Source organism: Lepisosteus oculatus, chromosome 3 (genome assembly GCF_040954835.1).
Source record: "Lepisosteus oculatus isolate fLepOcu1 chromosome 3, fLepOcu1.hap2, whole genome shotgun sequence".
Classification (NCBI taxonomy): domain Eukaryota; kingdom Metazoa; phylum Chordata; class Actinopteri; order Semionotiformes; family Lepisosteidae; genus Lepisosteus; species Lepisosteus oculatus.
Genome location: NC_090698.1, coordinates 24,297,522 through 24,311,375, shown reverse-complemented (window position 1 = coordinate 24,311,375; position 13,854 = coordinate 24,297,522). Strand labels below are relative to the sequence as shown.

General features: G+C 36.5%; 1 protein-coding gene across 2 annotated transcripts in view; it reads left to right on the top strand.

Annotated features, from left to right (window-relative positions):
- The window catches only part of mrps27 (mitochondrial ribosomal protein S27), a 31,798-nt gene that overhangs the window by 9,690 nt on the left and 8,254 nt on the right, over window positions 1–13,854 (top strand). For both annotated transcript variants that reach the window (XM_006627102.3, XM_015340194.2), the window contains exons 4-8: window positions 3,433–3,491; window positions 8,626–8,740; window positions 11,584–11,662; window positions 12,360–12,475; window positions 13,382–13,484. In XM_006627102.3, coding sequence (XP_006627165.2) covers window positions 3,433–3,491; window positions 8,626–8,740; window positions 11,584–11,662; window positions 12,360–12,475; window positions 13,382–13,484 — 472 coding nt within the window. The remainder of the gene's footprint in view (window positions 1–3,432; window positions 3,492–8,625; window positions 8,741–11,583; window positions 11,663–12,359; window positions 12,476–13,381; window positions 13,485–13,854) is intronic.

Genomic DNA, 13,854 nt, shown 5'->3' with positions numbered 1-13,854 from the left:
TCCATCTTTGCTTATAACAGGACTCTTACAGTATATTGTGTTCTAAAAGCAACACATAAATTACAGTATGTGCATAATGTCTCAAGATTGATTCTGTGGTAACCCAGGGGAATAATTGTTCTATAATAAATCCATAGGATTGTTTTTATTGTATTTGTCTGATTATGTTATTTTGAGTATTTTCTGGGAAAACTATAAAATAAAACATAAATGCATGGAATCAGTGAAAAAAGTACATATTCAGGATGAGTAATTCTAGCAGTTCAGTTCGATCATAGAGATGAGGGTAAATAAAATAAAATAAAAAATGAATGTTACTGCACATGCTGAAGCATACTGTACATAAAGTCTGAATTAACATTCTGCTGACAATGTATTGAGTCTTTCATTTCAGACCAGCACTGTTTTAAGAATGAAATCATAAAGAAGGCCAACTCTGAGTCAAAAGCAACAGCCATTAGACTATTGCCAAAATTATAGAAATGGATGTGAATATTATACCGTACTAAAATTGATATGAAAAGCTTTTAATCTTTATTTGTTTATATGTGTATATTTTATGTATAGTTCTTTGTCTATATTAACCTTAATATAGAGATGCAACCAGAATATTTTAACATTAACATTATCTTAAATCCATACCAGGGTGTTTAGGTAAATTGTAATACACTGTAATAAACTGTAATACCTACAGTATTACAGTTTAAATAAGAGTTACAGTTTCATGGGTTATTGTAATTAAAGCCGTGACCAGAATCCCACGTATCTGTATCTGTGCATGTCTACGTACAAATAACAGCAATAAGTTTAATGGGAATTCAATTCTTTTTTACATTTAAAACATAACAATTGAGCCATTGATTAAAGCATTGCTATGTCAGCAAAATACATCTGTGAATCTAAGTTATATAATATTCCCCGGTAGACACAATGATAGATCCTTTCCAATGTATGGATAATGACTTCTAGTGAGACTGAAAGCATTTGCTGAGTAGATCCAGTCTTTATAAAGATGAAGTTATTTGCTAATGCACAGAAGTTGATGGAAAAAAGTAAAGGTAAGAGGTGCAGGACTTGGTGGTGGGACCCAAGATACTCAGCTGTGTCCCTAACAGTGTGTCCAGTTAGTCAAATACATGTAAATAATCCTACAGTTGCCTTGTCCTGTCACAGGTATCACAATTTAAGTATTTGAATTTTGTTTTGAATTTGTTTTAAAAGTAGTAGTTTGTTTTAAAACTAGTAGTTTGTTTTTAATCATCCTACTTGTTTATACTCTTATTATAGAATATATTTATATTTTTTTGATAAAATGTTATTAACTCCTAGTGATACAGAAAGCATTGGCTGATGTATATATATTTTTTGTTAACTACGACAAATAAGTGAACTTGACAATTTTATAAGTACAAATGTGAGATCTTTAAGTAGCACATTTTTTACAGCAGCAAGATCTCTGTGGTGAAAAGTAAGTTTTGCCTTTACCAGTGCAGACAAAGAAGGTATTTTTAGCCCAGACTTGAGATAGGACAGACTACATCCTTGCAGCAGACTGTGACAAAATCGGAGTAGCATGTCCGATTAGTAATTGTGAGCACAGTCAGCCCGGATCCCAACATCTCCAAAGTGTGCAGGAGACAGTGATAAAAAATACAGAAAATGGATCTTTCTGCAGGCACTGATGATTATGGGTTCATAGCTTTGAATGTCCAAAAGGAATTGATGAAATAAGAGGCTGGTTTCTTTTTTAGAAAAAGAAAAAAACTGTACCTACAGTATACCTGGCTGAAGAAGCAGCAGAAAAAGTGAGCCAGATGCCTCTCCCAACCCACATTTACTCACCCCCCTGGTGAGCTCGTCGAAAAGACATTACATTGCCAGCAACTACTGCTGCATGCTGTATTGTTGTGCATTTAATAAATAAAGTTTGATTTGATTTGAATTCTTTTGTATAGATTTGTTGCACAAAGTAATACAAATGGAGAAATAAACTTGATTAGAACTTCATTCTAAACTTCGTTCGTTGGGACAATACAGAATATCGATTAACTGCCGTTTTGGGGGTTTTGGGCTTCAGAGGGATAAGTTCATGTAGAAGTAAAAATAATGCCTTGCTCCAGGATACAGCCCACGACCTTGACACTCTCCTCTGATGTGTCAGCCTGATTCGCTGTGCTGGTAGTTGGCGCTGTGCAGCACCGCATGGGCCAGCCATTAGAGACATAATTTATCATGCAGGAGGGAGTGCTGGGAAGGCAGTTCCCAGGCAGCTTTGATGTGTCTGCTTTTCTGCACTCAGGCAGGTTTCCCTGAGCTCATGCCGCCAGACAAATGTGGCTGACCTCCAGCTGTCACTGTCGTCTTGGCCCAGTTGAGTTCTTATGAAAACCCTCCAAACTGCCAGGTGTTGTCTGGCTCGTAGTGAAACACAGCAAGGCATATTTACTAATCTGGATACCAGGAAAAGCGTCTTCTCCTTTTTTTCTTGAGGGAAATTAAATTGGATCATTGTGGATTTGTGGTGATAAATAACACACACATTTAAAAATAGTTCTTCCTGTTTTGAATGCACAAAACGTCTGCCTTCATTTGCTCGTTTGTTTCTGATCTTGCACAACACTTTGAGAAGAAAAGGGAGCATTGTAATATTTCATAGTCTTAACTATAAAAGCACTTAGGCCCTGTAAGAAAAGTGATGGATATAAACTAGTTTCTTTTAGTTTCTAGCTGACTTGATGAATAAATGTTTGACCTTATGGTTGAGTCATGAGGATCAGCAACTAAAATGAAATATTTTCATGCTACAGACCAGCAGATGGTCAGCCCAGGAAGAAGTTTTCTGCCACCTGATTTTTTTTCAGCACCTGCTTCTTACAATTTATACACTCACAGACATTCACTCAAATGCCATTCCTCACTGCAGGTTCCAGTTCAAATTTTCTTAATACTACATTTTTCTTTTTTTCGTGTCACAGCTCAGCCACCCTGCATATAAACAACAAGTTATATATTCACCTTCAATCTAAAGGCTTTTCTTGCTAGCAAATTGAATAGAAAGAATAGTGTTTGTAGTCTAGAAAATATTTGATATATCATATTCCTTTTTTAAGATATAGTAACCATTTTCTAAAGGCCTATAACAAGAAAGTTTGATGTGAAGTGCATCAGAAGGCAGGGTGTTGTTAGAAGTAAAAAGAAATAAAAATAATTTGTGCAGTAATTTAACTGTAATTTAATTTTACTGTTAATATTATAGATTTGTATCTAATTTGTGGAAAGACAGACAGATTTTAAAGAGTTCTACAGTGATTTTTTTGTTCATATTTATTGTTTTGGTGTGCAATATCCTATATATGTAGCATGGTACTAAGGTATGAAAAAAGTTTTTTGATTTTATTCACAGTGATGTTTCAATTGTTTTTGTCTTTCCAGTTTGTTGACAACATATCCTCAAGAGAAGAGATTGATCATGCGGAGTATTATCTGTACAAGTAAGTATGGATTGCTGTCTCATTTATTCCTGTATAAAAATGTGAAAATATAAACCCCAGTTCTTGTTTGATTGCCATTAACTTATGGATTCACATCCTGTCTCCTGGCGAGTCAGTATCCTCTTTGTGCCCACACTGTGGATTTTATATTTCCTCAGCTGTTGTGGGATTGTCAGAAAAAACAGCCAGAGTGCGTGGACTGGTTAAAATGAACTTGATAAAATGTCAAAAAGTAAAGAAGTCCAGACTTCTGCCAGACTAATACAGAGCACCTGAAATGATGTCTAGACTAGTGTCTGACTGATAGCGAGAGTGGCAGTAGAGGCTTTGTAAAATGATTTCTGAAGGGTCCGTAGTACCCAAGAGTTAATTTTATTTTCAGTCAATATCTGAGGCAGCAGAATCATGTCTAAACCTGGCTGTGACACAAGCATCAGCTACTAAGATTTTTATATGGGCGGAGCGGTGGAACTGTGGCTAAGGATCCGCGCCTGTGGCTGGAAGGTTGCCGGTTCAAATCCCGAAGCCTGCAGAGGAATCCTCCTCTGTTGGGCCCCTGACCAAGGCCCTTAACCCATGCTGCTCCAGGGGCGCTGTATAAATGGCTGACCCTGCGCTCTAACCCCAAGCTTCTCTCTCCCTGTCTGTGTGCCTGTGTGTCTCGTAGAGAGCAAGCTGGGGTATGCGAAAAGACAAATTCCTAATGCAAGATAATGCAAGCTAATAAAGTGATCTATAACTACCCTTGCAAAAAACAAATCTGTAAATAAAGATAATGAAACCATACATATATTATCTTGTATTGAAGAACTTCATTAAATGATGAAATGTGGATTCATTGTAAAAGACTGAATGCTAGAAGGGAGTGAAGGAAAACAACATTAACACATATTAAAAGTAGAGCAGCAGTTTTAATATGTAACTAATTTAAGTAGGAGAGCATACAAAAATACCTTAATTTCGCTTCTGCTATTGGTACAGTGTCAAGGGCAGGTCTCAGTACTGGTGATATCCTACTTGGGTGACATCTGTCTTGTCTTCTATATGCCAGTAATTTGGAGGCATACTGTATGCCTCCCTCAACATGATGTCATGATGTCAGTTTCTGAAAAAGGACATGACATTTCTATCTTCAGTAACAGGTTTTCAGTATTTTGTATAACATTTCAAGTAGTAAAATAATGTGATTCATATAAACTTTTATATAATCATCTTATTGAATTTTAAAAAATCTACAAATTGTTATGCATATTTAATACATCGTTTAATTAATACTTTGATGTAAATGTTAGTGACTGGTGATTTCATTAAAAAAATATCTGCCATAATTATCTCTATTTTCAGCGATATGCAAAAACACAAAACATACACCCTAAAAATAATCAAGACTTGATTATTGCTAGTTTTTGTGTGCCTTTTCCTTTCACTGGCTTCCTTCTTTTTTTAATGAAAATTCGTTATCTATATTCAGAGGCCTCTCATAAACAAGATAGAGTACTATATTTACAGTATATGTGGGTCGGGAAGAGGAAAAAAAGAGAACATCCTTGCTCTGTAAGTGTGGACTAATGGTTCCCTCTTAAATTCATTTTAAAGGAAAATAACCTTTAAACATAAAAAACATAGGAGAGATTACAAATGAGAGGAGGCCATTTAGTTGCCAAATTGAAGAATGTCATGCAGTTGTTTCTTAAAAGAAGCCCGTTTTGACAAGATGGCTGGTTAGCTTGCTTGAAAGTCTTACAACACTTTGTGGGGGAAAAAAAAATCTTTTTCTATTTTTACAGTTTTAGATGCACTTCCTTGTAGTTTCCACTTGTTTTTCCACTGTTGAACCTGAACAAGTTAATTGAGTTGACTTTACAATTACTGCTTCAAGACTAAATGGATTCTCTCCAGTATGAGATCACTTTTTATTAGTATAACTGACATTTGACCCTTTTAGCATATAGTAATTGTTTACCATCCATAGTAAGATGATGTGTGAAATCTATGGAAGATTCAGAAGAATTTAAGTATGAGCACATTTTTCCTGCTGGACTGTATTAAATGATATTTGACTCCCAGTTGCCTGTCAAAACTGCATATCATCAGTTCCAATAAAATAGATTATTTAAATGTGTGCTCAGACAGTGTTTTTCAGATACTGAGCAAGTACACATAGCATACAGTATGTCTAAAGCTGAAGTGCAATATTTCTTATCTGTAAGTATGCAGACTCACTTACTCACTGGTACCACTGAGCTCTTGTTTTTAAAATTATTGGTCATTTCATTTGCATAATGGAATGTTCAAAGTATTAATGGGATATATAATTGCTTACAATGAAAGAGTCCCTTTAAGAATATTAATTAGAATTTTGTTAATTATATCATGGTACTTGAAGTCCTTTCTTCATGATGTCATGAACAATTGCTAAAAGAATGGAAAACAGTTTTGTCATTTTTGCATTATGTGCAATGCATTAAATATTACTTTATTTTATATGCTTTATAGTGCTTCTTTTGACCTTTTAAATATATTGATGTTGTAATTTCTTGTCACGTCTCTAGCTTATTAATGTAACTGATTAAAATCAGCTCATCAAACGTCTGTTCTTGTGTATGTGTTGTGTTGGTACTTCATTAATATTGGGTCATCATTTCAGAAAAGGAAAGGAAAATCTTCTGTTAGATTAATAGCCAGAAAGTTTTTTGGCTTCTTTTTTTCCCCATTATTTGGAGTAAACGTTTTCTCCCTTTTCAACACATATGTTAGTAAAAGAGCATATCCACACTGTATGAGAATAGTGGGTCAAATAGATCAGACAGGTGAAGCCGCTGAGAACTGAGCTCAGTAGTATTTCTTCCCAGGGCCACTCATCAGGTTGCCTGTTCCGTAATGGTTTCTATGGTGTACTGAGGCAAATCAGCCACTGTTAATTTACCATGGGAGAGTGAATGCCAATCTTGTGATTTCCATGGTTCTTCAGCCAAGACCATTAACTTGGCACACACTCAAAACAACTCAGTGTCCAATTCGCGAAGCATGTCTAACGCATGTTTTGGAGTGGTTTCACATGGTGTGCCAGTGTGAGCCCCTCAGATGGTCTTCAGTTCCGAAAACTGTATTCATGGAAGACAGTGTGCATAAATTGCACTTTGAAAGCCAGATACCACTCTTTTGTCTCTGTTTTGTACCAGTTAGCTTTAAGGTTAGGTTACAAGTATAATTATTTATAACCAGAGTTAAAGGACATTTACACTACTGTCCTCCTTTGTTTAAAATGTCTTAAGTGAGCTGTGAAGAATAAAATGATTTTTTATTATTTTTTATTATAAATAGGTATATGCAGTGTGATCTCCCAGCATGTTGGTGAAGATAATTGTTAATTTTGCACTGCATAAAACAGAGATTCTGGGTAATGAGTCATTTGAATTAATTAAAGCATGTCATTTACAAGGTCTAATATCATCAAGCCTTGCTTTAAACAAGTGCTTTTATTTTTTAGTTTAGTTACAATTTCACAGATTTGAATAGCACAACTGAGTGTTTGACAGGCGTTGCAGTAACATGCTATTTCCTATTCAGACAATAAATTAGGTCTCATTTCAGAATTAGACAGTGAATAAGAGATGTGAGTTAGGATATGATGTTTGTTTTTCTAAAGCATGAAACAGCATTTACACATCTAATGGGTAATATTACACAGTCAGATAAGTTGGAAATAAAGTTTAACAACTTTAACAGTTGCAAATCATGGCTGTAAATCTGAGTGAGAAACCCATATCGAGCACATCACCAGACTCCTGGGGAAATCTTATTCCTGCATTGCCATAGCAACAGCAGCTCACCCCATCGCTTTGTGCTCTGCTCTCAACCTATCGGAGGCCAAGCTAAAAACGCTGGATTATTAATGACATCTGGGGGGTGCAGAATGACGCCAAGGCCTTTGTTTTTCAAAAAGTGATTATACAGAAACTACCATTATCTTCATCACTGAAACCAATTAAAACAAGTAACTAAAAACACCAGGATCAAAAGTGAAAGCATTGTTTTGCGTTATCATTGCTTTCGTACCTTTGTGATCAACTGACAGTTTCCCAGTTAAATGAAGCTCTGCACAGAGTCCTACCTTTAATTCCTGTTATATAGACTGATTTTTCTTCCTATTGTTTGGTGTATGATTCTGTGCATTTTTTTTTTAGATCTCTTTATCTATTTTTTCTCAATGTCTACAACACAAAAACATAACTACAAATTGTGAAAATAATGGGTGGTACAGTGCACTTGAGTATCTAGTTATCTCAAGAAAGGAGGCATTGTGATGCTTGTGAAAGTGGGAAAACCTGAGAGTTGTGATCTTTCAATTGTGCTTTGATGTTTAAACCAGGAGTTCCTAAACTTGCTCTTAAACAGACCTCAGTGGCCTCTGATTTTTTACAGTTGAGATCTGTGCCTTTCATTGTACTGATTGTACAAACGAATATAAACTAATTGCTTTCAGTTTATAAATCTTTAGGTATTTCGGTACATTCATAAATGTTACTTGGTGACCTAAAACCTTTAACTGTTTAGAATGAAAAATAATTAAGGCTTAATTAAGCAAACAGTTTAGTTTGTGAGGCTTAATTTGAATTCGAAGTATCTGGAACACAAGCTGAAAGACGCTGTGGTCCCCAGTACTAGGTTGGGGAGACCTGATTTATGATGTAGTTGTATATTATTTTCAGTGCTATTCCAGAAACCCCTGATGCATGCTCTAGTAAGATGTGAAAGCAGAAGACCCTCCTTGTTAATACTTCTGAAGGCTTACACTGGGTTGTTTATAGTGTGGGGAATTCATATACTGTATCTTTTTTTTTAAGGTTTGTAATTTGCTCCTAAGAGCAACATTTTATGTAATAAAATAAAAACTTAACAGATCTGAGGGGAAGCCCGAGTGGACATCTATGATTTCAGTTAATTGGCAAATGAATACATGCTAAATTCTGTTGCAAAGGTAGAAGGCTGAAGCCATCAGTTGCCAATTCTTGTTGTCATTACTCAGGTGCTTTAAATGTAGGATTTAACAAGAATTTTCTGGTCTAATATCATTTTGTCTAATATTAATGGGATTCACACATTGTTTTTTTTCCCCCCCTAATGCGATTAGGTTTCGTCATAGTCCAAATTGCTGGTACCTCAGAGAATGGACCACGCACAGCTGGGTTAGACAATGTCTGAAGTATGAGGCCCGTGACAAGGCACTACACACCCTGAAGAATAAGGTATTGTACAGTTTCTAGGAACAAAATCAAAGTCCTACACATTGTAGAATGCAGTTTCTAGCTAGGTCTTTTTAGACCATACGTTCTGTCTGAATTTAAATCACTAGTTTTGCCAGAGCTTTTATCTGTAAATATTCATAAGATACTTTAAAGTTTAATTTGTCTTAGGGGCAGAAGTTCTGATCATTATTCTGGTTACCAGGACCAGAACTAGGGTATGCCCTCCTCTGGGCCCAGTTACAGTGTTACATTTGAAGAACTCTTTCATTGAGTGACAGGGATTCATTTTGTTTTCTTTAATACTTGAGGAATGCTGAGGTCTGGATGCCATGAAATGGTTAAACCATCTCATTCCAGCTCCTCAGAGAGACATGCACTTCATAGTCCTCAGCAGTTTGCACAAACTGGTGTTCATTCCCTCCAATCCCTTGTTAAATTCCTACAGGTTCAGCAGTCTGTGGTTGAGGATTGTCTGGAATCCTTTCCATTTTGATATGAAATGTTTATGTTGTGACATAAATAGTATAAAGGTGTCTTTCGTGTCCTATTTTAGAAGTACTTTTCCCTGTATACCATATTAAACTGTATTAAACCATATTATACAATGCCATATTAAACTGTCACCTATGAAGCTTTATCTTCTTCATCCTTTTTTTTTGTAAGGATATGGTCATTAATATACTCAGCCTCAAAAGAAACATGGCTTAATAACTGTCACTTAATAAAAGCAATTAGCAAACTTTCTTTTCTGTAGAAGGTGCCCTGACATTTTATTGAACAGACTCGATATTGGCTGGGTGAATTCATTATGCAGATTAACATTTGTCACCAACAGGGCTGATCAACAGGGGATGTACTGTAAAAGTCACAGTCATATAGCATGTGTTGCCACTGCTGGAAACAATAACAAACTGTACACCTGTGATGCATGCTTTGCACCAGGTTGCAGATGCTGTTTTATGGGATTATGTATCTATTGCTCTCAGAGTCTGAACTAGAATGTGTTGTTCCAGTGGTCTCTGAGCCCTTCGATTTCACATGTCATCCTGGTTCATTCAATTAATATTCAGTGGGTATCAGGTCTGGGGAGCAGAGCATCCATGAGATAATTGTCACATTCTCATCTTGCATCTATCCTTTGTTACACGTGCTGCAAGAGGATGTGTGCTGACCTGCTGCAGTGTTGTCAATAACATGGTGAGCCTCCAGGAAGGACAGCAAATAAGGTCTAATGACTTGATTAAAAGTGGCGCCATACAGTCGGGATTGTCTGTCTTTGGCACAGCAGGATTTATGCTTCCTCTAAACAGTCTAAACATCTCTTAGTCTCTTTTCTGGAATAGCTGACCAACAGCAGTCACGCACTCATCTCATGCCTCTTAGGGGCAGATCTGGGGGTATGAACCCTCTCCTCTAATATCCTCTTTGCCCTGTCTGCACTTCTACAGGCAGAACTCTCTGATCCCTCCCAGTTTGTCTGGGATTGTGTTCCCTGCAGGAATCTTCACTTTGTGGTCCCTACCCCTAGCTTCTCCATTTTCTCTATGTGATTTTCTCATGCATCTTCCTTTCACTCATCTCATTGTATTGCGGAGAAAGCAGCACTGCCCTCAGGCCTCAGCCCAGAGTCGTGGGCAAAGGAAACATCTCTGTCATTCCTCTGTCCTGCCTCTGGGTCACTGTAAGTGCAGAACTTCCTCTCCTCTTCCTGTGTGTTCTCCAGCTGACTCTCAGTTCTTCATTGCTCCCCATTTCTGTGAGCCTGTCATGACCACTGCCCTCCGGGAGAACAACCACAAGATTTTCTCTCACTCCACAGATGTCCTGCCAAGGCTTCCTCTGTCTTTCTTGGTTGGTAGAAATTACCGGAGCCTGTCTGGTTTTCTCAGTCCGAACCTGTCTGAATGCACTCTTTCTTGGTCCTCCATCAATGCACTGACTGACAGAGTCCTAATCTAACACTTTTCTTCTCATTTGGCCACAAATACTTCACTGTGGAATAGAACCAGCCTAGAACTGAGATGGTTTCCTGCTTTTCTTGCATCACTGATTTGGGTGCAGTTGGCGTTATGAAAGATTACTACAGAAAAGGCTGTTTTCCTGGAGATAGTGATCCTTCTATGATTGAGTCTAGGCACAGACCGCAACTCTTTTTTAAACTCACTTAAGAAAGGTAAAGGTGACTGAAACTTCCACGTGAGGTATTTCACTTAAAAGTTTTGTGTGAAAATCAATGGGACAGTATTTATACATCCTGACTCTCGGAAGGCTGCTTATACTGTGATTGTGCCATATCTTGCTGATGCCTTGACACACCATTTTACTCTGCTGTATAACTGGATTCATCTTATACAAGTTTTAATGAAGTAAACAGATGATGCTCATAACATTAAGTACCATCTCAAGCAACATACATTCCATCATGTTCTCCATATTAATTGCCAAAATAATTTGTATCAACATGTGGAAGTTAATTCATAAGCAAACTGTAAAGTTTTTTTATTTTCTTAACATGCTTTCCTGTGTCCTTGTGTCTCTGCTCCTCCTTTGAAAGTAACCCTGTGTATCCTGGGAAAATGTTTTAATTAACTATTTTGTTCTTCTTTCTCTTTGAATTCTTTTCATTTTATGACTAAAATGGAAACAAATACTTTTTAATATATGCTTCTTACTGCTGTTCCAGATACCCCTACCTTAACATATTTAACTAAAGAGACATGAGTACTTTTTTGACAATTTAGTAAAAAATGTCTCAAATAATATTAAACTAAACTTAATAATTTCCTGTTAATTGCTGGCTTGATGCTTGACAGTTTTTTTTATTTCCTGCAATTTTATTTAAGGTGCAATATGGAATATTTCCAGATGACTTCACATTTAATTTGCTGATGGATTCCTTTTTAAAGGATAAAGATTATGAAGGTAACACTCATGGGAGATACAAGTGTTGTAAATGATTTACGCTTACAAAGTCTCCTGGGGGAAATGCTTTGTGATCCTTTACGTTAATATTTCATTTTTCTGTCATTGGCTCTGCCATACAGTATATGTGTTATCTAGTGATTAAACGAGGTGGGAAGTTAGAAACCTGCTTGTGTGCAACGGAATTTAATACAATGTATAAAATAAATGATCTCTTACTAGATCTAATTTTAAACTTAAAAAAAAAATTAGGATTGCTAACTATTATTTGCTGTATCCCATCAACAAAGCTTTCAACCACACACGAGACAGAAGAAGAAGTAGTCAGATTTCTCAGACGCCCCAACCTTTGAGTCATTCATCTTTTAACACTGTCTCGGGTTGCGCAGCCCGGTGCAAAAGGAACAGCACTTCCTGCTAGACGAGAGGCATGTCGCTCATAGCTAATGTTGCACTAACAAGAGCATTGGGGTGGTCTGAATGGCTACCCCATACCATAATAAAGAGCTTTCTAGCATGGGATTCCTTAACAGGGGTCTGTCTCACTGTGCTATGCGCATTTGGCCTGTTTACATATTACCATTTCAAACAGGTATGATGGCTCCGTACCTCCTTATTTCCAATAAGTGAGGTTCATGTTGGTCTGCAATGCTGTTGGTTTAGAGTTGGGTTAAAAAAAAGATATTTCATTCTGCAGGTGCTTTCTCTGTGGTGGTGGAAGTGATGTTGCAAGAGGCTTTTGATCTGCCCTCGACTCAGATTTTGTCACTACACGCTCTGACCAAGTATTTAGAAACCAAGCCTGAATTCAAGGTAATTAAGATTCTGATCATGTGGCTGTCTCTAGTAAATTATATTTAACACGTATTTTAAGGAAATTATTTTAATGAGTATGTTTTTTTGAATCTTTTTAATTCTGTTTCAAAGGTATTGTGATTACAGATTTGTGAAAATTATAAAGACACAACATCATATTTGTGTTACTACAAAAAGCAAATCATGCTTATTTTAAGTGTGAAGCTGCACACAATGACTGCTTGTGTGATAAGTGATAAAGCATGTGATAGCTTATCTCAGTTTGCATTTCTAACTACCTTCTTGTAAGAGTTGATAGTCTTGTAATAGCCTTATTTTAATGGGGTCAGGGAAAAACAGAAAGGCAACAGGACTTTAGCTATCTTCAGCTTCTCTGCGAGTTGCAATTTAGGAATGCTTGAGTCCTGTATTGAAGAGAGAGTACATTTTGTTTATGGCAGCAAATCATATATTTAGAACACTTGAACTTATTATTCATGGAAAAATGATAAGGCTTTGTGTAAAAATGATGGAATTTTTACTCGATACAAACTTCACCAGGCTCCATAGTAATGGTTTGAGAAAATTAGTTTTCTCCGATTTTATGAGTGTTATGTTATCATATAATTTTATTTTTTCCAAGGCACTGATGCTTTTGTGGGTACCGGTATTGAAAGCATTATGTCCTGTTGTGAAAAACATTTTATTTTCCTTCAACTCCATGCTTGCATGTTTTCAACTGACAATTTTTTTAAGCAGCTTTAAAAAGCTGAAAAAAGAATTAGATGACCTCCCTTTGTTATCATCACTGTTCCACTGCTGGGTTACACTTTTGTTTGATGCTTTTTATCAGCTTTGTTTAGCTAGTCTGATTAATCATGAACGTGGCTGATTTCCAACTCGCACTTTTTTGTGTCCCTCCAGTGGGAACAGGAGAGAAACCTTGGGGCCGCGTTTCTGATTGCAGCTATGAAACAGGAGAACACCGTCGGCTTCAGTTCCCAACTGCTTGGCTACTCTCTTCTCGGTGCCTTGTTGAGCCTTTCTCTTTGATTCTCTTATGTTTGATAAGGGCACAAAATAATGAACACTTTCATGTTGTAAAATAACCTAATATCCTTTCAACTGTCAGGTTTAGGAGATGTTTTGAAATGATATTTTTATGATACAAAAATATTTTTTTTATTTTTTACTTTATTATTTATTAAAATAAATAATGTTCGTAACTATAAAGTATCTGTATCTCAGATACATGTGTGTGTCCCTATGCATGTCCTGTTACCCTATTATGCAATCCTACCACAAGCATCTTAGAAACATTAGTTGAGAGAATTTATTAGGACAAGGATTTGTCTAAAAAAGTTTAAAATACAACAGTTCCACATGCTTGTTTAGAT